Source organism: Xiphophorus couchianus, chromosome 2 (assembly GCF_001444195.1).
Source record: "Xiphophorus couchianus chromosome 2, X_couchianus-1.0, whole genome shotgun sequence".
Classification (NCBI taxonomy): Eukaryota; Metazoa; Chordata; class Actinopteri; order Cyprinodontiformes; family Poeciliidae; genus Xiphophorus; species Xiphophorus couchianus.
This window is the reverse complement of record NC_040229.1, coordinates 17,971,889-17,995,270: the sequence shown is the minus strand read 5'-3', so window position 1 is coordinate 17,995,270 and position 23,382 is coordinate 17,971,889. Positions and strand designations below refer to the sequence as shown.

Below are 23,382 nucleotides of genomic sequence, written 5' to 3'. Positions count from 1 at the left end.
TCAAGAAACAGATCATTTTAATTAACATATGGTTCTGTTAATATCATTACACCCACCACCCATTTTGAGGAAATTATGCAACTACAATACACTTTTTTAAAACAAGGCTCTATTAACATTTGAAAAACGAGCCACACAACAGTTTTATTTTTGATACTCTTGAGCTACAAGAATATATGTAATAAAGTCTCATAGATTTCTTTTCCAATTTGTCCTGGCATTAATTATTTGTGCTAAAAGTGAAAATACTGTTATTGTAATAGTTGTATTGTAGCTTGGAGTTGGCCTAATGTAAACCACTGCTGATCAGGAGCACTTAGATTAAAACATTATATTAAGCAAGTGCTGTTTTTAACAAAACTGCCAGTGATGCACTATAAAATTAATGTCACCGGAAGGTTTTCTCAAACCTATGCTTTACTTTTTTCTTTTTTTTTTACATTGATCAGATTTTCTAGGATTTTAATCCAAAACTATCTGTTCCCTAGAGCACAGTTGCTAGTTTCTCTAACCCACCCTACAAAATAGGGAAAACAAACAATGCCATCATGCCCGGTCAGATATGTGTTGATCTTACTAAGTCATGTTATAGACACAAGAAAATATTTGATATAGTATGCAAAGTTAAGAATTATGATTAAAATGCTTTAAACAACTAAAACTGTAACAAACAAGACTGGAAAAGGATAGTAATTTATTTTGACATAATGAACAGTAAGCAGGACAGTAAGGAAAAAACAAAAATTTGAGGCTCAATATTAGAGACCTGCAGAAAACAATGGCATCTTGGTGTCACCAAAGCCTTCATAGACTCTTTAGACATGGCAACCGAGTGTTTGGGAAGCATGCCATAAAAACCTTTTCCGTCTTACCATCACACATGCAGAGGTTGCCATGTGCTACAAGAACTTTAACCTGAACTGTGTGCTTCGGTCAGATTAGCGTAAGATTGATCTTTTTGGCCACAATTAAAGTTAATGATGTAAAACAAAGGTTGAATGTGTGGAAAAACATCTTAAGGCCACTGTTCCATATATTGGGTGATCTGAGATGTCCTGGGCCTGTTTTCCTTCTGGGGATCCTTGCTAAGGCATCCTGATACTTAACATTATTTTATCCAGTGAGTAAACTTTATTCACCTTTACCTCATTGTTGCTCATTTAACATTATATATGTGCATATATATAAATAATATCTCAATGCTATTTAAGGCAACCTCTCAGGTTTTAAACAGAGTACTAACAACGCTGCTTGTTGTAACAATTGACTCATTTATTGCAACAAAGTTAACTTTAAACCAACTCATATGAGAAGAAAACTCAATCTAGAGTGTCATGAGAAAAAAAAATGCATAAAATTGTTCTAAAACCTTCACACACTTGTGGCTGCTACCTTCTCTTGCAACAGGAAATTATTTGGCAGTCAGTCAGAGTGGGAACAGAGCTTCCTCTTAAGGCCAACATTTCCCAGTTTCAGTCTTCTGGAAACCACCAACACACTGGGAACACTGAGGTCAAACATGTAAGACCCTGGCAAGAACTTTACTTCACAGTAACTGAACCCCTAAAAGGGGATGCATTTGATCTGTCAGCTGCTAACTGTTACTTTAATGATCCAAAAATACACATAGCATCACAGCACTTTTTAAGGGCTACTACGTTTTTTTTTTTATTAACTTCCTGCAAAATTAATATTGTTCAAGTGAAAAACCTGTGTTCATAAAGCAACCAATGCTCCAGTTTAGTCCACCGGTGTCCTCTAGAGGAACTCTCAGCTGTAAGGCCTATCTGTTGAAGAGCTCTGAGTCCTGCGTTGAGCAAACAACATAGTGAGGGGCCTTGCTGTCCATCGCTCGGGGGCAACACACAGGCCCGTACGGGGGGCTGCAGGTGTCCGTGAGTCTGCAGAGGTACTCTGCGTGGACAGGTTTGTGGCTCTGCAGCACCCTGATGGCATCCTCCACCTTGAACCACTTCCTCTTCCTACCTGTGGGAAGGAAGAGGAAGGAGAAACAAGCAGAGTAAAAAGTTTGAGTGTGACTATGTAATGTGAATTACATAAAAATCGTGCCCCCAGTTATTTTGAAGGTGTTCAATATTTGAAATGTATCCCATCTCTCGACAATAGAACAGCTCGTCATAACAATAATTTCTAACTGCTCCTGTTAAAGGTGCCTGTGATTGTTTACTCCATTCATCCACAGAAATAGATTCAGCCTGTTAACGGGGAGCGGTGGGAGGGCAGGAATGTTTGGGGTGCCCAGTTGTTTTCCAGTTATCACTCACCGCAGCCAGCTCTATTCTCCTGCATGAGAACTGTAACCAAAGCAGACGGAGTTTAGCTGCTCTAGCTTTTCCTTCCTGCAGCTGCTGAACTTCAACGTATGTGAAGCATTGTAAGTCTGGCCTTTCTACACCGTTCTCTAATTGTAACAGGTTCTGCTGAGTGCGTGAATGCTCCAGAAGTTCTACAACTCCTGATTTTGTTTTTTGAAAGATGACTAAAGTATATTTCAACTACAGCTTTTAGAGCTCGGTGAGTATAAAACACAGTGGATGTAAACAGAAAACATTGCGTGGGAGAAAATAAACACAAAAGGTCCTTTCATTTTATTTGACACAGAAGGCGGAGAGACCTTAATTATACAGTGTGGTGAGAGGAGAAAATTGCTCACTTTTGGTTGGCCAAAGAGAGCAAAAGTTCATCAAAACCAAACAAAAGAGAAAGTTTCCAAAGCAATTTGGCATAAAACGAATAAAATGAGTCTCAACCCAAAAATGTTTGCAACTTTTAGCGTTTCTATCTACTGCGTTATATTGTGTGAACTGGGATAAATGTTGTAAAATTGACTACTTTTTCTAGTGAGTGTACCACCTTATTTTTTTCCCCTTTTTCCAAACTTTATAATCTCCTAACCATCCTGGACTAAACATTTGCTGATCTATACACAGTTTATGCAACCAAAAGGTTACATAATTATAAGCTGAGTCAGTGGCAGGTATAGACCAACTTTACCAGAGGGGCTGGGGTTGGTCCAGAGTTTTTTCATTACGACACAGAACAAAAGAATAAAATCAAAAACAGAAAAAAGAAAACAGTTATGTATTAGAGTTAAATATCTCATAGTTAAAACATTATCAGAGCCACAGAGACACTTGTTGCTCTAGAGCTGCAGGTATCAAGACCTAATGATCAAGCTGATTAAAAACTGTGATCCTATCTTAAAATGGCTGAAGCTAAAAACACAATACCTTAATTTTAAGTGAAAACTGTGAAGGTAAAAACAGGAAATTGGTCCAAGGGAGCACTAAGGTACATTTTCTGTACCAGCGAACGTCATCTTTTGTGACAGATATGCAATAATGTGATGGGGTATAAAACAAAACCAGTTGATATCCACATCTCTTGTGGTCAGATTTGCTTTATCTAAAGTAAAAGAAAAATATTCATAATGCAGAGTCTTTGTCCAAATCATTTATCACATTTTACAGGTTGTTACCAAATGTACGTGATTAAAAATTAAACTAGTGCTTACGTTAAACATATTTCCAATATTTGCATCGGAATATTTTTCACACTTGCAGCCTTTTTCTATTGACAATGAAAACATTATTAAAAGTTCTTGGTCTGATGAAGGTTTTGCAATAAACATTTATCACAATTTCAACAGCAACAATCTGCTGTAAATGAGATATGTACAACACATACTTCTTTTTCTTAGAGTGGATATAAAATAAATTTGGCATGAGATATAAAGATCAACCACAGCAGGAAATCTGCATACATGCTTCTCTGTCTCTACTTTTATGCAAAAGCCACAAGAAACCCTGCAGGACTCCCCAAAACAATCTCAATCCTAATTGTTGCAACATCAGATTGTTTACATATCCCTTTAGCAAGTGTCAGGATGTTTTCTTTGGCAAAGCCTACCCAAGCAAAATGCAGCTGCATAATTTCCAAATATTAGCTTCAAAATAAGTCCTTGGCTGCTACTCTGCAAAATGGCACAAATTCTGCAAGTAATTCTGGAGCAAATTGAACTTACACTGAGTTTTTTATGCACGGAAAACCTGACTTTATAAAATGTTATACAAAAAAGAAGTTCAGTCAATCATTTCTTTTATTATAATGTATTCTATGATGTGACAAACAGGGAATTAAAATTGAAGTATACCAATGTTAACAGAGTCCTCCCAGTCCTCCAGTGTTTCTGTCACAATAAGAGTGTAGACATAAGTCCTGTGCTTTCTGTCTTGATTGTGCTGCTGAATAGGAAGAGAAAATAAATGATCAGCTTTTATATAAACTCCGTGAACACAATCTGTGAATGATTTTGTCTAAAACAGTTTACCATGTGAACTGTTCCAGAGATGACAGGGCATTTTGTAAGATTTCCTGCAGCGTGATTTGTTGGAATCTAAAGTTATAGTAACAATGCAAGGCAGTTGATAGCCTTACCTCAAATATCCCAAGAAGTCTGCCAAGTTTTCCCTTCACACCAGCCTGAAATGAAAAAAAAAGTGCATTAAAGGTTGGGAATATTTTTCAATATCGTTGACAATTATATTTGGTTTACTGTGGATGCATTTTATTCAACAACTGTATGTAACATGGCTGCTACTTTATAGTTTGAGCAGGACAAAAAAAATGTGCGGCCGGGAAAGAATAGCTTGTTTTAGTTTTAGAAAGAGCCACACGTCGTTGAGACAGCTTAATGGAGTAGACATGAAAACAGGTGCATTTCTATTTAAACTTGTAAAATTTTCTGAATAGTATGCCAGCAGTTAACTTTGGTCTGCCGCCATTTTGACTGATTAATTTTCTCTGCAGATTGGCAACTTACAGTGTCACCAAGAAGTCTTCATATCTCTTCTTCTCTTAAACTGTGGTTGCTTTCTTTGGAGAAGTCTATACAAAATGTAGCACCAACTCTACCATGACCCTACAAGCGGTTATAGACAAAAATCTAAACATTATTGGAACACAGACATCTGCAACCTGCCTGAAGTCTATGGGTATTTTAGTTGAATGGACATGATTTGAAAAAGGATACACTTTCATACAGCTCAAACAGTTGATGGTGTATATCAGAGAAGAAATCAATAGTAAAACCAATTGATAATGTATCCCCTGCAGGCTTGGCCTTAATTCCCAGAGACAGACTTTCTTCAGACGGACCTGGGGTTTTGTCAAGATAAATATAATTGTGAATTTTACCACATATAAGTCAGCTTTGACTTAAAACCTTCAGCTTTCTGCTACAAAGCTAAAGAGGGATTTCATTCATTCATAGGCTTTATTTAAGGATGTTTGCTCTCGTCCCTTTTTGTATTCTTTTTGTAACTAATGAATTATTTAGTTGACTTGTACAGAATATATGTCACATTAAATGTTGACAAAGTTTCAAAACATTTTATTATGTATTCTTTTTACAAAAATCTTTCCTTTTAACAGGGGTGCGTAACGTTTTGGGATCCATGGTGATGTAGTTTTAATATTACCCTTGCTTTCAGCAAATACAGTAGTAAAAATCATATTTACATCCCCATAATCTGAGAAACAAAGAAACTGAAGCATTCAGTGAGAACAGCACAACCACAGAAGAGTCGCAAATTCACCTGCTTCATCTCAACCTTTTTATGTTTTCAAAAGTAACAAGATTATGAACAGCTGCTAGAAACACCGTATAAACTGTACACATTCATCTTTTTGTAAATAAGAATAAAAATGCTCTCCAGGAGTTCCTGGCCAGTATTTTGTTTGCTTATAGCAGCACAGATCCGTTCTGTCATTTTAGAACAGCTGGCATAAGTCAGGACATTACTATTGCAAAAACTGATAATTTTGTCTACGTTTCTCACAGGAAGAACGGCTTTGAATAAGCAGATCTTTATACAACAACTCAATTGCTATCTAAAGAAATCTGTCTTGTATTGTTTTAAAAGGAAACACTGACTGAAATCCATTTTATATTTTGAATAATTAAATGTATGCTAGAACCGGAAAGATGTAAGGTGGGTAAAGGAGATCAACTGTCCTTTACCCACCTTCTTTTTTTCACTGTTGATATAAAGTGGTGAATGTAATCCTGATAGGATTTAGAATCAGTGATTAGAAATGATTGAGAACAGTTTCCCTCAAATAAACAAGGAATAGATTTCCTGTATATATTTTTTCCCAACACAGTAGATTATACATATAAATGCTGCACTACCTTTATAGTGCAGCATTCAAAAACACTTTGTGGCACTCGCTGCCTGTAACATACACCAAATTATAACGTAGAATAACCAGATCAACTTCCACTGTGATGTTAATGGTGGTTGATATGTGTCTTGACAGCACTTATTTCCTCTGTGAGAAAACAGGAGAACTAAAACACGATAGAAATGGATAACATTAAAACAGGTGCAAACACATGCAGGTCAGTCTGTGTAAAACGGTTCACCCTGAGAACAGCAATACGACGATACATTTACTGTTCCTCAAGTTCAATAAATCTGTTTTTATCAACATACTTGCGATTATCATTTTTGTCATTATTGAGTAGCTCCACAGAGCTCTACTGTAACTCCACTATGCTCAAAGACTCTCTTAAGTATGTTTGTAATGTTAGTTTACCATTAAATACAGGCTTGAGAAAATATTTTTAAAGAAAATCTCCCCTTATATGATTGCAGTGAGCGTGCAAGCCATCTATATCCATGTGCACGTCATGTCTGTAACGTCTGGGTAACTGGGGTAACTGGAAACTCTACCCAAATGTCACAGCCATCTTTCAAGGCTGTCAGCGCACCATCTGAGCCACAGCAGAAGTTCACAGCTCGCTCTGCTGTGAAACATGTTGGAAAACGACCAGCACTCCAATGTAGTGAACCACAGACCTCATTAATGGGATATTTACACAGCACTGCCAAATATTTCTTCCCCTCATCTGGGTTTCCTGTCATCATATGACCATATCAAACTATGAGAAATGATGACATTGATGAAATTAAAACAATAAGTGCTTAATTTGACTGGCTTTGTGGAATGTTACAGCATCATACCAGTGGTTTTTCACATTTAATTAAGGTTGCTGTCACTCACTGCATTGTGGTTTAAAAAGGCTTCCTGCTGGATGTCATCAAACTTTATTTGACTTTTCTATTAGTCAAATAAATTACTGATACTGCAACCGATTCAGAATAAATATAGAAAAAGAAATCAGCCACTTGAACTTATATCCAAGTCCAGAGTTCCCACTCATTTCTCTTGTCAAAATTTAAATACTTCTGTGAAGTTCACAGTCTTTTTTAGCACCAATTTAAAGTGTAAATTACATTTCTTACAATTATCTATTTGCTGTTACTGCTTGTCTGTAAGGGGTCACAAAGGCTTGGCTTGGGCAAGAGGCGGGATTGGAATCCAGAACCTCCAAGGCATCAGAACTAACAATTCTCTCAATCATTAAATCTATGGAAGCGCACTGAAAGATATCATTATGGACCCTAGCCGGCCAACCGTGTAACACCAACCCGATCCAGAAAAACGAGAGAAGTGTTTGTTATGTTACAAACTCACCTCTTCGTACACCTCCCTGACAGCAGCAACACTGGGCTCCTCATCAGGCTCCATCCCTCCTCCGGGAACAATCCACTGGTCTGGATGTCGACTGCTGCTCACCAACAGCACCTGCAGAGGAGAGACAGATCCATCAGGCCTACAACAACCCAGACACAGCACATTCAAGTACAGAGTCTGCCACATAATGGAAGCCAACGGTATCTTTCCCCAGCAGCTTATACTTGTTACGTGATTATTTTAATTAACATGAAGACGGATCTGAATGTGAAAAACAATAATTGTGTTTTATGTAGTGTCCCATCAGAGTTTATTGGTTATTTCTACATTGAAGCATCCATGATTTCAGTCCAGTTACTCACAGATTCATCATGATTGAAAATGTAAATCAAGCTTATATTCAACTGGCAAAATAAGAAACTGAAAAGTTAAGTCAAAAGTATCAACGTAGCATCTACATAAACTAGTTTCAGCTGATTTAAAACAGATAAGTCCTTCTGATGGAGTCACCCCACCTTTAACTGTACCCGACGGCAAACTGATCCACATAATGTTCACATAAGAGTGATCCCGGCTTCAGCTAACCAAACATACACAGTCAACTCATCCGCAGCCAGCATACAACATGCACAGCTTCCCTTGATGGCAGGGACTGACTTCACACCAGCTCTGAAAAAGTAGCCCTTTAACACCCAGTAAAAGTCAGCTGTCCGAGCTGAGGTTTCAAACTGCTTAGAGATGTCTGCGATTTTGCTGAGATCAGATACTACGGCAAATAACTGTGGAATAAAACTCCAGGAAAAAAAAGGTTGCAGAACTTTATTTAGAAATTGTTTTGTTAATCTAACTATTAGCGCTGCTTTTCTTAGGGTTCGTATCATTTCATATCATTTGCTGACCTGATTTTGCAGTGTACCTTTAACAAAACTTACAAAATGAAAACCTTTCGCTTTCTATTAATGCATTGAATTACGTTTTTAATTCAATAAAACATTAGTTTTAACAGATGATGGAGGTTAATCTTCCAACAAAGTCTGTGGTTCATATCTAACTGTGTCATTAATTCACCTGCTGGGCACTATATGGGCACTCTGACTGTTAATTGTTCATCTGAAGGACAGCCTGGGAAAAGAAACTGTCTCTGCTGGTTTTTACAAATAGCGCTTTATAGAGTCAACGTCTGGTAAAAAGTCCAAACAGTTCGTATTGAGGATGTATCGGCTCTGTTAGCTGCTCTCTTACTGACACTAAAGGGTCAGAACTGATGATCCTCTCTGCAGACCTCATTGTTTCTTACAGGATGATCTGTTTTGACTTTTGTAGGTGAGCCAAACTACAGAATGATGAACGAACAAAGGACAGACTGAATGCAAAGTTCTGTGGCTTGAAAAATATGTACACCCCAAAGACAGACAGACACACCTCCATCCCATTCTCTCCAGTGTTTTACAGCCTCTTCTTTTAGCAATGCTCTGAATTTACCTCCAACTTTCTTCCAGTCAACTTTGATCAGCTTCCCTGTCCCTTCCCTTCTCTGTAGAAAAAAAAGCTTTCCCACGTTTTACAGTGGGGTGATGTTTTCAAGGTGACTTACGACGCATTTTGTCAAGCAAAGTATAAAACATGTTTGACAATCCTAAGGAGATTATTCTTTCACTCGTTCTCCTTTACGATGAATTATGCCTCTAATTGAACCAAGCTTTCTCATGTGATTAAGAATCAATAGGAATGTCTTCCATCGTGATTCGTTGCGTTTATGAAAATCCTGACAGATGTAGTACTTGTTAAAAAATTAAGCAGTCAGGCAAACAGACATCAAAGTGAAACAGCAGTTCTTTACGAATTAAAATACTGCACCAATTTTCTGAAAGCTCTGAATCGTGTTGTTTGCAACGTTTATGTGGTGTTGCAGGCAATTAAACGGTGCAGAGGATGAGAGCGGTGGTGCTCTTCTCTGAATCCCAGAGTCCATTAAAGCCCTTCTCTGGGGACAGTAGAAACAGCAGCGGCTGGCTCTCCAACACAAACACGTAGCCCTCAAAAGCAGTCTCACAGAAACACCATGCAGAACACGTAGGCACTCGCACGTACACGGCGACAAGCCTTTTCAAAAACCCACCGGATCAGCAGTTGCCTTTTGGTATGAAAACAACAAGAAGCTTAGCAGAGGAGGTTAATGACCCTAGCAGGCACAGCACACATCACTGGGAGCTCAGAGAGCTACAGTACACCACCAGTGGAAAATTTGGGAAGGTTTTAAAATTTCAGATAATATTGATATGGATAATATTTCAGGTCAGCCATGCGATTGTAGGCCAAGTAATACAGATCATTCTATTTATTCATCAGTTTCCCTTCAATAAAGTGTAAACAGTCTTTAAATATATTGTAATAATGGCCTATGTCATGTTTTGCAAAAAGTGATTTTGGCAAAGAAATAAAATAAAATCACCACCTCTTTCCAAAACAAGTTGTAGGCAAAATATACACCATTATTTTAGGAAGGTGACAATATTTACTTTTTAAAGTTGATAAGAGTGTCAAGAAAAAATTTAATGATTAACTCACAACTTCCTGTTTCAGTGTCGTATTGACATTAAGCAACACAGAGGCCCGTTTCCCTCGGCCACTCTTCAAAATGGGAAATATAAAGGAACATTTGCTGTTCAAATCAGTAAAACAGTATTTGTTCCTGCTTTTTAGTTAACAGAAGAGCTATAGAGTTGTGGAGGACTTGTAAATAAAGAATGGGATAGAAAAAAAGATGTAAACCAATATAAAGGTGATTGCTAAGTGTCTAAATGTGATATGAAAAAGAACAAATCACTTTCTAGATCTTCTAAAGAGAGATAATACTCCATCTTACAAGTAGATCTTGACAAGAGAATGATTGTTACAGGAGATGGTTGGAGATATGTCTTATTTTTAACATTAACAGAGTTCACCTTAATCCAGGTTTTATTATTAATTAGTGTGGGAAAAGTTACGATAGAATATTGCCACTAAATTTAAAACGTAGTTCGACCTGAATGTCATATGTGAAGCAATAAAAACAAATGTGTTCTTATTGACACAGTAATATGCTGCATAAATAGAATAATAAAAGGGAGAACAATGTTCCAATTGATTTTTTTCCCCATTTATGAAACGTATTTTTTATGACTCAATTAGTTATTACTATGTCCCACAATTGTAGCATGTTTTAACCGAACCGCAGAGAACCAAAGACACATCCCTGAGGACAAGAACTAAAACCTATTATTGTTAAATAAGATGATTACAAAGACTTACATGCAAAGAAGATGAATTCAAGTATTCAAGTGGCAGTACTATGAAGCAGGCGATGAAGAAATGGACTGAGCCTTGCCTGCGGTAATAAGGTCAATAATAGAGAAGAGCCAAAATGCAAAGCTTTGGATTTACACTCCCTAAACTGAGCCAAGGGAGTGTTTCTATGTGTTTCTATCTTCGATGTCTGACCACTTTCCTCCACAAGTCAATCCCAGATAAGCAAAACAAACAGGATGGACAATTCAGCGTACTGTTTTTAATACCAACAACCTGTTCAAGTTTTAATAGTAACACACTACACTGAACAGCACCAAAGGCCGTTGACAGCTTTATGGCAGCGACTCCCTGAAGAAGAGAATTGGAGACCTTGATGAAAAGCAGTACAGACAGTGGAAAAGGGGTATGAGCACAAGGAGCTGGCAGATCTGTCTGTACAGTCAGTGCCTGCACCTTGTTTCTATAAATTGCACCTAAGGGGTCACTTGGTGTTGAGCACACTGTAACAGGCACTCAGCTCCGTACTCTGCCTATCACATGTGCTCCTTAAACTGCTGCTGTCACCAGGCTGACTGACACCCTCCATGTGTTAACTGGAAAGGTTTTAGGAGTTTGAACAGAAAAAAAACAGAACTGCAGGATGACATAACATAGCCATTGTCAAATTAACCTAAACTCCACAAAGACTGCTCCTAGCATTTAAAATGCAGATTTTTACGGCCCTTTGCTGATATTTACACCAATATGATAACAATTAGGGGAATATTTACTGGAAATTCCAATTTCAGATAAAATAAAACAAAGTAAATTTGGTATTGTCATTTTTCTTTGGCATCGGTATTTGTTTGTGGCTTTTGGCTCGTGACGGAACAAGCTATTTGCACCAAATGATGCTAAAACTATGAAGGTCACAAGGTACTACAGTTGAGTAAGAAATAAAATAATTAATACACACATTATATTAAAGGAATAATCAAAAAATGCTGTTAAAAAGTTTTTAGTTAGAAAAAAGGACGAGTAACTGTTTAGCTAATAATCGAATCATTCAGTATTTATGTGATTTAACACATTGTGTACTCAGTTTATCAGTAAGCCTTCTTCATCAGAGTCAGTGGACAGGTCCACCGCTGCTCTAGTCACTACAGCTGGTCTGAAGAGGATTTGCTCTGCAGGTTAACTAACTGAATGCTAGTATTTATGTGAGGTAACACACACCAGGAGCCACTTAAATATTTTCATAATTTATGGCACAGAAAATATGAAAAAAGCAAATACTAAAATAATTATACATACTTTGACCAAGTGGAAGATAACTTCAAATTGTTTCAATGCATTTCTTACACATGTAGATATCAAAATCTTTTAAATAATTTCTCTCTATTTATTTGGGGAAGCCTAGAGGATGATGTCGTCGACTGGGCTTCACTGTACGAGAGTCACTAACCACACTGCAACAGGTCCTGTATCAACAACAACCCATTACTCCAAAAACCCAAATAATCTGCCAAAGCACTCAGGGACAAAAGTCTCAATTCTTGAGGACATCTTCTGTGGTCTGATGAAACTGAGACGTTAATGTTTGGACATTAAGGACCTTTGTGACGGCTAGGAAAGAAAGGGGGTTGGGGGCATTTGCACTATTCCATCTGTGAATTCACAGATGATCTGAGCATCCTATCATATGATATTGCTGCTCATACGATATGAGGGACTGGTGCACGTCACAAAACAGATGGCCTCACGAGGACAGAAGATTTTGTGAATATTGAAGCAAAATATTAAGATATTAGACAGGAAGTTGAAGCCTGGGCAGAAATAGATCTTCCAAATGGCCGATGGCCTACACGTGTCCAATTTAGAGTCAAAGTGTTTAAGAACAGAAAAGTAAATGACTTGCACTAGATGGGCTATGTTCATAATTGACCACAACATTTTGAGGGTAACAATAAAAGTGATGAACATAATTAATGGCTTTCCCTGCAAATCACTGCAGTCAAAACCTCATAAACACAAGTACTGCTGTTGAAAACATAAGGAAAAAAAATCAAACAAAACAATTATCTTTATTTTAAAGATATTGATATTTATTGCTGTTCTCGTGGAGTCAACAGAAAATTCAAGCAAACTATTGCAGAGCTTGTGGAAGGATACTTAATGTATCACCGTAAACATAAAGAGGCAGTTCTACCAAATTCTGCCGAATATATATAGTTTTTAACTTTTGAATTTGTAAAGTGAAAAAAATATATAACCCCCTGAATATTCTAGCTAGTAATTAGCATTCAGAAATATTTTTGGCAATTCTAAACTACCTAAAGAAGGAACACTTTAGTTTGAGGCAGTGAGGAAAAAGTCAATTTTACAGTTTACAGAGTAAGAGCAACATCTACCTCCAGCACCTGTGAATAAAGATAAACTCAAAACAGAACAAACCACCTTTAAAACTAAATGCAGATGCAATGTCTTTAAATTGGCAGCGACTAGTTAGGCAGTGTATTAACATAGGTGGAACCTGGCTGTGAAATGCATCTGCCAGCAGTTAAATAAAAATGTCCTATAATAAATGCCTGGGTGACAGCGACAACAGATTGAAGACGTGTTGTCTTTTTGAAATACAAGTTGTATTGATTTCCTCAATAATGTTTCAATGCTGGTGTTGTTTAGACTCCATGTAGTTTAATAGGTCAAATATTTGACCCCTCAACCAATTAAAGCTCACCTCTGCTCTGCACGCAGACCGAGCTGACTGGGCTGCGCGTTGATAAAGAAAGCCAGTGTTTGGTTTGAGTTCAGATTAGAGCAAAAGGTGCCCTCCCCCTCTGTAAACACTGAGAACTACTAACTTCAGCCGTGGAAGACCCACGCAGCTTACCTCGTCCTCCTTCTCGTTTCTCAAACACAAACACGCCGCTCTTCGCTTGAAGCCATCTCCGTCGTACGTCCTGGTCTGGTTGGCCTTGCATTTCATCATCTATGCTCTTTCTTCAGGTAATATTTAAAACAATAATAGGGCGCGTGGGGGGGAAAGAAAAAAAAAAACCTCGATTGTTACTCGGAAGGTGCAACAGTTCTTCCTCTTCAAATTGTCCCAGTTCCGAACAGGGCTGCCGGATCATTCATTTCTGCGCTGAGGCTGAAGTCAGACTGCATCTGCTCTGTGGGTTTACAGCCGCTGTCAACACGCATGGTTCAACAAAGTGGCTCACATCTGTCAGAGAGAAGCTGCTGCTGCTGCTGCTGCTGGTGGTGGTGGTGGTGGTGGTGGTGTACCAGCTGACCCAACAGAGCGACAAGCTGCCTCCTACCGCCGGACCTCCATGTTGGTCTTCCACAAGATTAACCCTTACCAAGTAGCCTATGTTAGGATTAAAGGTGATGACACTTTTTGCCCCCACGAAAACATATAACAATACAATCTGGCTCATGTCCTAATGTATTTATTTATTAATCTATGAGTTCACTTCTTGGGACTACTATAGAAGCAAATTAAGTGTCACAGTGAAGCAAACAAATAATTTATAAAATATTCATTTATACATAAATAAATATTTGATCGCAAAATATCATGCAAACAGAGAAAATAAATATCAGTATTTAAATTTGTATTATGTGGCAGGTAAAACTCTAAACAATATGTTCAGTATTTAATTATTGAATATTTACACAGTCCACCATTAAAGCTGTCACCATGACACGTAAAATAAACCCTTAACATCTGATTGGTTAGTTTGCACAACTACAATACTTTCTGTCTCAATCGAAATCCATAATACTCATTGATTTCACTGCTTTTAACTTTATGGATCAGGTCTTATATGTCCTATTGAAAGTTCTGGTTCAGTATTGTCTTTAGCCGAGTCACTGGCCTCTCACAAGGCAGATTGAAAACTTTACACTGATCCTGAAGCAATTTGGACTCTGTACCCCACACTGCAAAATTTACTTTCATCTTAAATGGGAACTTCAGACCACTGAGCAACAGTTCAGACTAAATTTTTCTTAACCTAGGAAAAATGCCTCTAAATTTTTCAGATTTTTCAGAGATGACAGGGAAATCAGCAGTAAAGTCTGTGTTCTGGGTGGGACTGCGTGGGGTGACTCAGTCCATGGCTTTTGAATGGCCCACATACTGTTTTTAATGGGTTTTACTTTGATTCTTTAACCGACTTTTTCCCTTCCGCTCAACTTTCTGGTACGTTTTAGCTATGCACTTTTGTGACTTACAACTGTCATTTCAGCAGTATTCCCATTTGTGTAAACCATATTATTCCTGTATAGAAAATACTTTGTCCTTTTGTGATATTGTAATTTTCTGAAAAACTGCATTTGTGTTCTTTTTAACATTTTTTTTTACAGACATTTTATATATATTATATATGAGTATTTTCATTTATTTTTGTATTCCTCCAGAGAAGGAGCTGACATCTCTTCATGTTTAGTTAAAGCCATGGCTCCTCCGTTAGTTCCAGACTTGTGGATCCACAATTCAGTGACTCGCTCTAGTGGTGGATTACAGTGTTTACACACCCGGTTTAACAACGAACCCAGTACTGCAGTGTGCAGATTTTTAACTAAAACATGTTAAAATAGTTAAATTATTTTCTTTCAAAAATAAAAGCTTAGAAAGACCCCCCTCTGGTTTTCAAAATAGAAATTTCACTCATTTGTTTAAATTGCAGCATTTAACTAACTAATCCGACGTTATCCCCCTTTAAGAATCACATACTTCTGTTATTTTTTTTTTATTAATCAACAGTTTATTTACAGAACATAAAAGTATGCAGGTGAACAGTTTCATAACATTTTGAACAGCAAACCTGCTCCTCTTCAGAGTTATAATTATTTTACACATTGAATTGAACAGACACCAATCACAACAGTTTGGAGTCAGAGCCGTCGCTCGTGTGTTTGAGTTTGATCCATGGACAGGCCGCCGTCTCAGCGCCACCCAGGAAGCGCCCATCCCAACTCCTGTTCCCATCACAACACAAGACATCTCATGACTCAAGCGTAACCACTCCTTTGTGAAATAAATATTAATGGGAGCAGGGAAACAACTGAGCCTTGATGACCCATAAAGGAAGAAAAAGTAAAAGTAGTTAGTCGAGGAAGAGCAGAAAACATGTCATAAAAAAATCCGAGTACTGTAATAACACACTGTATGTATGAAAAATAAAGAAAGGTCCACAATCTCCATCACTCACAGTTTTACCATCCAGAGGCTTGCAGGGCATCCAAGTTAACATGGACAGGTTGAAAGGTCAGTGGCAGGCTCAGTTTGGTTTTTAGTCTTGTTACAGTGCAGCTAATGAAACCAGATGGCACCTAAAGCAGAGATCTACTCAGGACAAAGTCCTCTATGCAAGTGTATACAGTGGGCTAGTAGTTGTAGTTAGATGCTTTTATTAAACGACGACACAATAAAATAAAATTAAAAGAAACATAAAAAAAGGTACATCAACCTTCACATCTAGCCAACCTCTCATCCCCACTCAGTCCACTAAAGCCACGTTCCCCCAGATATGCGGGACGTTAAGACACCCTCTCCTCCCAATTGGACAAAGAAAGCCAGGTGAGTAGATCTAAAACCTCTGCCCATGCATTTGAATAGTAGTAGTGAGTTAGGACATAGACACGTCATTCAGTACTAGTGTGCATTGAAATCATAGAATATCAGCAGTTGTTTTCACATATATATTTATATATAAAAAATAAAAGACTGTGTCCTTTAAATGCAAATGAAGCCAGGAGGAGGTCTTGGCAGCAGATGAGTTGTGTTCACTTGACTTTCACTTGTGTTTCCACCTGTGAGGATGCTTTACACCTCATTTTTGTTTCCAGCATAAAGCCTGGTCCATGTCTTGGCTGTAGAGAGGAAAATGTGAAGGATGGATTATAATTCAGCAACATTATTCCTTAAATTATTCCCAAACACTTTGAATAGGATTAAATAAATGAGATATAATTCAGACCTTTGTACTTTTACATATTTTGTCAAACATTGCAATGTGTTTTATTGGGATAGTGCATGCTAGACCTATGAGGTAGCACACATTTTTGCTGTGGAAGACTACCTGAAGAATACCTTGTTCTCTCTCTTATTTATTTTTTAAATAAAAATCTGGAGTGTGTTAAGAATCAGTGTTAACAGAAGGCCAGAAGAGGTCATGTTTGCCAAAAACAGTGTATTTGATGTAGAAAAACATGTATCAGAAAGTACATTTAGAACAGATACAAAACACATCCATAGTCAAACATGGTAGTGGCAGCACCATGCTCTGGGGATGTTTTGTTTCAAGGATAAGGAAGCTGGTTAGAACAGATAGGAAGATGAACTGAGCTATTAAATAGCAATGCTGGAAGAAAGCCTGAAAAAGACGAGGTTCGCTTTCCAGCATACAACCAGAAATACAATGATCAAATTCAAGACCAAAATCAAATCTAAAATCTGTAGCGAGACTTGAAACAGACGTTTTCCACCCAACTTGATTAAGCTTAAGATATTTTGCAAAGAAAATTGTGCAAATACGTCAGACTCTAGGAAATGTGGTTCACTAGAGAACTGACTCCACCAAAATTAAAATGCCTTTTTTCCCCCATCCACTCATGTCTGCTACCTTTTGCTTATCTATCACATGAAGTCCCAATAATGTAGACTGAACAGTCGTAACTTGAGAAAAGTTCAATAGGTATGACTACTTTTGCAAGACACTATAAAAACTAAGAAGCATTAAGTCAAGTTTAAGTGTAAAAGGCCAAACATACAGTGACAGCAGTGTTTGAAGTATTACCCAGACATCGATCTGTGTCGTCTTTTAACACCTGCAACTCTAATTGCAGCACTTCAGATTGATGGTGAGAACTGATCTTTGTGTTAAACTTATTGCGATTGTCATATTTCTTTTTTAAGGGGTTGGTATGAAGTTTTCACCTTTTCTTTGGAAAAGCTAAAATAAAAAACAAAATCATCCCAGCAGTTATGGAATTTGAGATTTTAAAGCAACCAAGTCAGCGAGTAAAATGTTTGCTCTATCCGTTCAATTTGCCTAATTTTTTCACTAATTACTTTATTTTATAACATGAAGTGTTCATTATCAGCAAATGCAAACCCAGTAGGAGTAAACTGGCATGATTTCAAATCTCTGGAATTTATAATAGCCCTTTAAAATGAGACAGACATGAGTTTTCAAGTAGGTGTGAAGTGGTGAGCAGCGCTGCATTGAAATCAATCTGCCAATCTGTCTTGATTATGTAAGATCAAAATATATGTGATCTACTCTGAATCCTGGTTTGTAGAAGCAGATTAAAGAAGAGCGCCTCTTAGTGGCCAGATTGCAGAATTGTTGAGCGGCCTGACAAACATCTCTTTTCCAAAAATGTCGTTCACATTCTAGTGTCAAAAATAGATAAAAATGGTAAACTGATACGATAAGTTTCTTTTACTCTCTGTCTGTAACTATAACACAACATTATTCCATATTAATTATATTTTACAACTCGGTAAACAAAATTCATGATGTAGACTTGGAAGTCACAATTCGTAGCTGAGCAAGAAAAGAAACATTTAAAATGAATTAAATCAATATTGTTCAGGGCCTAGCTTTGATTTTTTTTAATAGCCTCACCTGTTTCTATGGCTTCAGCTTCACTGGACTTCCACTTCTCTGCAACATCATTTGCTAGGGGATCGTCAGGATTGGGTGCGCTTAGCAAAGCCTGGATAGATAGCAGAACTGTTCGAATCTGCAGAGCTGGTGACCATTTATCTGAAAATGTCAGAGAACAATGAAACAAACGAATTTAAGACACTTAACATAGCAATGGAGCAGCGGATGAATTAGTGATGCTCTGTACTGGTGGGAGCACACTTGAGTTAGTTAAAATGCTTTGCTGGGAAGAAAGGAATCATTTAGTGAATATGAAACCAAATACTTTATCAAAGAAGAATTGATTCATACAGGTTCAAGAAGGTGCATGGCTTTAAAAAGTGTAAAAAAAAACAAAAACAAAAAACTGCAAGTACCGAATTAGAGAAAAAGATGTGGCCTACCTTTCAAAATGTCCAGACATATCCTTCCCAGCTTGTCCACATTGGGATGATATATTTTGGTCATGAACCGTACTTTAGGAGCTGCCATGGGATATTCCTCTGGTAAAAAGAGTTCAAGTTTAAATGTGCCTCCCTCAAACGGGGAGTCCTGAGGTCCAGCGATGACAACGTGAAAGTAGCGCGCATTGCCTTCGTCTGGCTCAGCCTTGATGCCTGGCACAGGCTCTGCAAGCAAGCGCTGGGTTTCCTGGATATGGGGGGAAAAAAAAGAAACAAAAAAAAACACATCAACATACTTGAGCTGCCTATCTTGGTCACTAAGACCTACATCGGTTATGACCCCCCAAAAAACAGTGAAAAATAAGTAAATTCATCAGTCAATATATATGATTGGAAAGCAGTTTTTGATGCATGGAACTTGAAATATTACAGCCTACTAAAAGTCCCAATAATCCTTTGAGACTGAAATATTGCACACATTAAAACTGCCATTTCAAACTGAGTGTTTTATGCAGCTCTACATTTCTAAGATGTGGTACAGATTGAGCAGTGAAAAACTTTAAAGAGATGGATTGTGCATATTTAAAGAAGTGAGGAACAAACTATTCACTCAGATGTCTGACATGCAAACATCAAACCAAAACTGTAAAAGATGGGACAATCCCTACATTCAGATCCCCTTAAATGAATGAACTTAAGTGCATATTTGTGGACTATTAAAGAAAGCCTGCATAGCATAACAGGCATTACAGAGAAACCTAAAACTATTCACATAAGAGACTAAATCTCAGAAACTTCCTGCTTGCTTTCTGCATCTTTGTGAATGGATATAATTGCTTTTCTTTGGTCAGATCACCAACAAGTTAATAGTGAGCAAGTTTATAAAAACTGAGAATAGATGTTTTAAAATAAGTTTTGATCAGGTCCATTGTTATATCACGCTGTAAAACGATCAGGCAGCATCAACCACCAATCTGGAGTCCCGTTTTTCCAAGTTTCTTTATTACTATAGATGCCCTTCTTAGTTAACCTGCTGTGTACTTCCACTTTTCAGAGGCATATTTGCAGTAAAATCAGAATTACTTTCAACATGATTTGCATAACACATCAAAACTCTGATTTATTCTTTCTTAATAAAGCTTCCAGTCTGTTATTGTACAAAAGCATCCGGCATGTTTGCTATGGCTCTGTAGAACACGTTTAACTACAAAGGAAGAGTAAAAAATGGAAATATGAACCAATAAAGTCACAGCTAACACTTGCGACAGCAGTGCTTGTCATCTTTTTGCTCTGTGCAACTGTGAGTCAGATTCCTGAAATGTTTCAGATAACCCACAGACAAAACCATGCAGTGAAAACACAGACAGAAGAGGGGCTCCCTGTCCCAGTCACACGCTCAGGGGGCTCAAGGGCTCGGCCCAGTAAGTACTGTTCCCAGCTCTTCCATCTTTTCCCACCAACTGTAGGCAGTCGGTACACTTCTTTACACACCTCTTAATCTTTTGCTATTCAGAGAAATGTTCCTTCTGCTATGTTACGGCCCCTGGCCTCTTGAGGCTGTGCAGGCTCTTTGTTTTTTTTCTATTATGTTTTGGTTCTGTGAAAACCTTCTTTTTGTAATAAATCATTTTTTCATTCCACTTTTCCTCTGGACACATCTTTATGTTACCGTCCCTGAACCCCTAGACCTTGGGGGGGCGTAACATGCTAAAATAACATTATTTGAAAAACTATAAAGAGTGCAAAGTACTGAAAAAACAGAGACTGATAGTTTTGATAAGACTCTCGTCTTTTAATGTCATATTTCTGCTGGAAACGCAGAGACATATTTAAATATACTGAATAAGAGCTGTGTGCTTTATTCAGTTTAAAATCAATCTAAACTCATAAAATATGACATTTTATTTGTGGGAACAAGTATAGTATTAGAGAACAAACAAATACTGCAAATGTGTCAAACATAAATAATTCTGCAAAAGAGCTGCATAGTCAAAGGTTACCAGTGTGTTCCCTCATTTTAGCATTATTACTTTATAGTTTATCCATCATTAACTGCTATAGATTAATGCTGTCAAGTCAATAAAAAATATTTCAACTAAGATTTACCTGGAAGGTATCCTGACAACTATACATGTTAAATCAAAATGTTCCTTTGTACTCTGTGCTTCCAATGCTCTCTGTGACCTTTAGGCATCTTGGGATCTGAATCTTTGTCATGTGTGTTAATCTACTGCTGTTAAACTGAATCCAAAATGGGATGCAAAATACAATACATTGATACTTTGAACTGAATTCTTGCATTCAAAACAGCCCTTTAGCCTGTTGGATATACCTAACCAATTGGCTCTCCTTCTTTTTTTAAAAAAAAGACCAATCTTAAAAAAAAAAAAAAGGTAAATTATTTATTTTTGAAAAAATAAATAAATAAATAAAAAACTAAAACAATGGGAGGATACAGGGCTGGGCAATAAACCAATAATAAATATAGCAAAAAACACATGAATACTCAATAATTTTCCTGAACTCCAACCCAGAGCCACACAGCATTCTGGAGGATGTAGGCAGAGAAAAGACTTGAGCCACTCAATCTCTAAAGCACAGGTGTCAAACTCCAGTCCTGGAGAGCCACTGCCCTGCAACTTTTAGATGTGCCTCTGCTGCACCACACCTGAATAGAATAATTAGGTCATTAGCAAGGCTCTGTAGAACTGATCTACACAAGAAGAAGAATTAAGCCATTTCATTCCAGCGTTTTGTACCTGTGTCACATCTAAAAACTGCAGGACATTGGCCCTTGAGGACTGGAGTTTGACACTCCTGCTCATAAGGGTCAGCTAAGTAAGGTTGGTGGTGGTATCAACTAACTGACTCACTCACTCACTCTCTGGTTGCCTAGCAATAATCTGTTGAATAGTTTGTGCAGCAGTTGTTTGTTTCACCACCATGCTTCATAACTGCTTAAAAATGAAAAATTGTGGCACAGAGAAAAAGGAGACAATGAATATAACAGGCTTGAGAGGAAATTGTGGATAAAACAGGAATGGTCACTTCGCCAGTTCAGCAATGTTTGTAATCTGGCTGTAAATAATATCATGTGGGCTGATATTATTGGGAACAAAAAAAAAAAACATTCTTTGCATAAAAAGACAAGTCTTTCACAATGAAATTTCATGGACTATTGTGAAAATATTTAAAAGTTCATTCTGCAATTAAAGTGGCTTTTGGCATTATTATTAGTAGTAGTAGTAGAAGTAGTAGTACACATGACCTGAAATATGTAAAATAAAGCGGAATCATTTACTGAAAGTTAACTTAAGAAAATAAGACAGAAGGAACCATCCTCCAACTGCTTATGACTGTCTACATCAGTGCAGATGAAGAAAAATCTGCAGTTTTATTTAGCTTTGCCCAAGGTGTAAGTAAACTCATGAACGCTGATCTATGAAAAAAGCTAAAACAAAAACAAAACAAACTGCAGCAGAAAGAACTTGAGAAAACCTGGTGCGGATAAAGTCTGAAAATAGAAATGTTTTTCCAAAATTATCCAGACCAGGACAATGATGAAACTCTGTACTTTTCGATGTCTATAAAGAAATTCTGCCTATCACTCCGGTCAGTTTTGAGCAGCAGAGAAATCATTATTTTGAAATGATTAATTTCATGATTAAGCTTCCATCTGATAGAAACGCACTGGTTGCGTTAACTTCCAGCAGCAGTGAATGACAAATTCTTCGGATTTCTACACGATAAATAGTAGATTTACACGATAAAATTGAATTAAATTGTTATTTACAGAAATGGTTCGTTTCTACATTTATCTCGGTTATAAACTGGAGTCAGTTTAATGAACATGGATCATTTAAAAGTGATCGCTAATAAGCTACCAAATAGCTATCATAGTTAGCTGGCCGGCTAGTTCAGCAATCCTGTAAGCACAAAAAGAAAACTAGAAACCACAACGAGTTAAAAAAATATATTACAATTAAAAATTTGATTAAGGCCAACGGGATAATTATCACTAGTATTTATGTATTCATAGCCTTTGACAATCGCTGTTTCTGGGCACATTAAAGAAGCGGAAGTTACTTTCTGAAACCGACACTAGCTTAATCGATGCTAACGCTGGAACACGAAACTGTGCAGCAGACATAGAAAAACTAGTTTAAATTATAAATTCCAATTTTTAATAACCGAAGAAAACATTCTTCTGTTAGAAAAAAGCACCTTAATAATCCTGCGGGGCAGTCCTGCCATTTTTCTTAAATACGGGCTTCTAGCTCTCGGTGCCTCCTTCTCTCTGTAGCTGGCATTGACAGCAAACAGACCACTTCCGGGTTCCTGCGTGATGACGGCATAAGCAACAGTATGGCGTGGCCTGGAGAGGTGCTGATTTATTTATTTATTTATTTATTTATTCATTTATTCATTTATTTGTGAATTAATGTTTTTACTTTTTTGGAATACAAATGTAGCTACCATAG

General features: G+C 37.4%; 2 protein-coding genes across 3 annotated transcripts; both read right to left on the bottom strand.

Annotated features, from left to right (window-relative positions):
• Window positions 1-14,136, bottom strand: nudt4a (nudix (nucleoside diphosphate linked moiety X)-type motif 4a). 2 transcript variants are annotated; one of them, XM_028031550.1, is made up of 5 exons: window positions 13,724-14,136; window positions 7,564-7,674; window positions 4,459-4,503; window positions 4,175-4,262; window positions 1-1,986 (listed from the first exon to the last, which is right to left on the bottom strand). In XM_028031550.1, the coding sequence occupies exons 1-5, from the start codon at window positions 13,820-13,822 to the stop codon at window positions 1,784-1,786; spliced, it is 546 nt and encodes a 181-aa protein (XP_027887351.1). In that variant the 5' UTR covers window positions 13,823-14,136; the 3' UTR covers window positions 1-1,783. The 2 variants fall into 2 exon arrangements, with proteins under 2 accessions (XP_027887351.1, XP_027887343.1); XM_028031542.1 differs by having other exon boundaries at window positions 4,175-4,265; window positions 13,724-14,134.
• A 1,441-nt stretch (window positions 14,137-15,577) lies between these two features.
• ube2na (ubiquitin-conjugating enzyme E2Na) lies at window positions 15,578-23,264 on the bottom strand. Its single transcript, XM_027999296.1, has 4 exons — window positions 23,126-23,264; window positions 18,902-19,148; window positions 18,477-18,617; window positions 15,578-16,716 (listed from the first exon to the last, which is right to left on the bottom strand). Exons 1-4 carry the CDS (start codon window positions 23,153-23,155, stop codon window positions 16,670-16,672), a joined length of 465 nt encoding a protein of 154 aa, XP_027855097.1. The 5' UTR covers window positions 23,156-23,264; the 3' UTR covers window positions 15,578-16,669.
• Between the last annotated feature and the right edge of the window lie 118 nt (window positions 23,265-23,382).

Bases quoted from the DNA above. Each gene is read 5' to 3' on its own strand.
- ube2na (XM_027999296.1), bottom strand. From the start codon at position 23,155: ATGGCAGGACTGCCCCGCAGGATTATTAAG. The intron at 19,149-23,125 runs GTGCTTTTTTCT...CCCCATATCCAG, and splicing joins TGCCCCGCAGGATTATTAAG to GAAACCCAGCGCTTGCTTGC. The intron at 18,618-18,901 runs GTAGGCCACATC...TGACATTTTCAG, and splicing joins ATGTCTGGACATTTTGAAAG to ATAAATGGTCACCAGCTCTG.
- nudt4a (XM_028031542.1), bottom strand. From the start codon at position 13,822: ATGATGAAATGCAAGGCCAACCAGACCAGGACGTACGACGGAGATGGC. The intron at 4,504-7,563 runs GTGAGTTTGTAA...TTTTCATTTCAG, and splicing joins TCAGGGAGGTGTACGAAGAG to GCTGGTGTGAAGGGAAAACT. The intron at 1,987-4,174 runs GTATACTTCAAT...TCCTTCCCACAG, and splicing joins GGAGGACTCTGTTAACATTG to GTAGGAAGAGGAAGTGGTTC.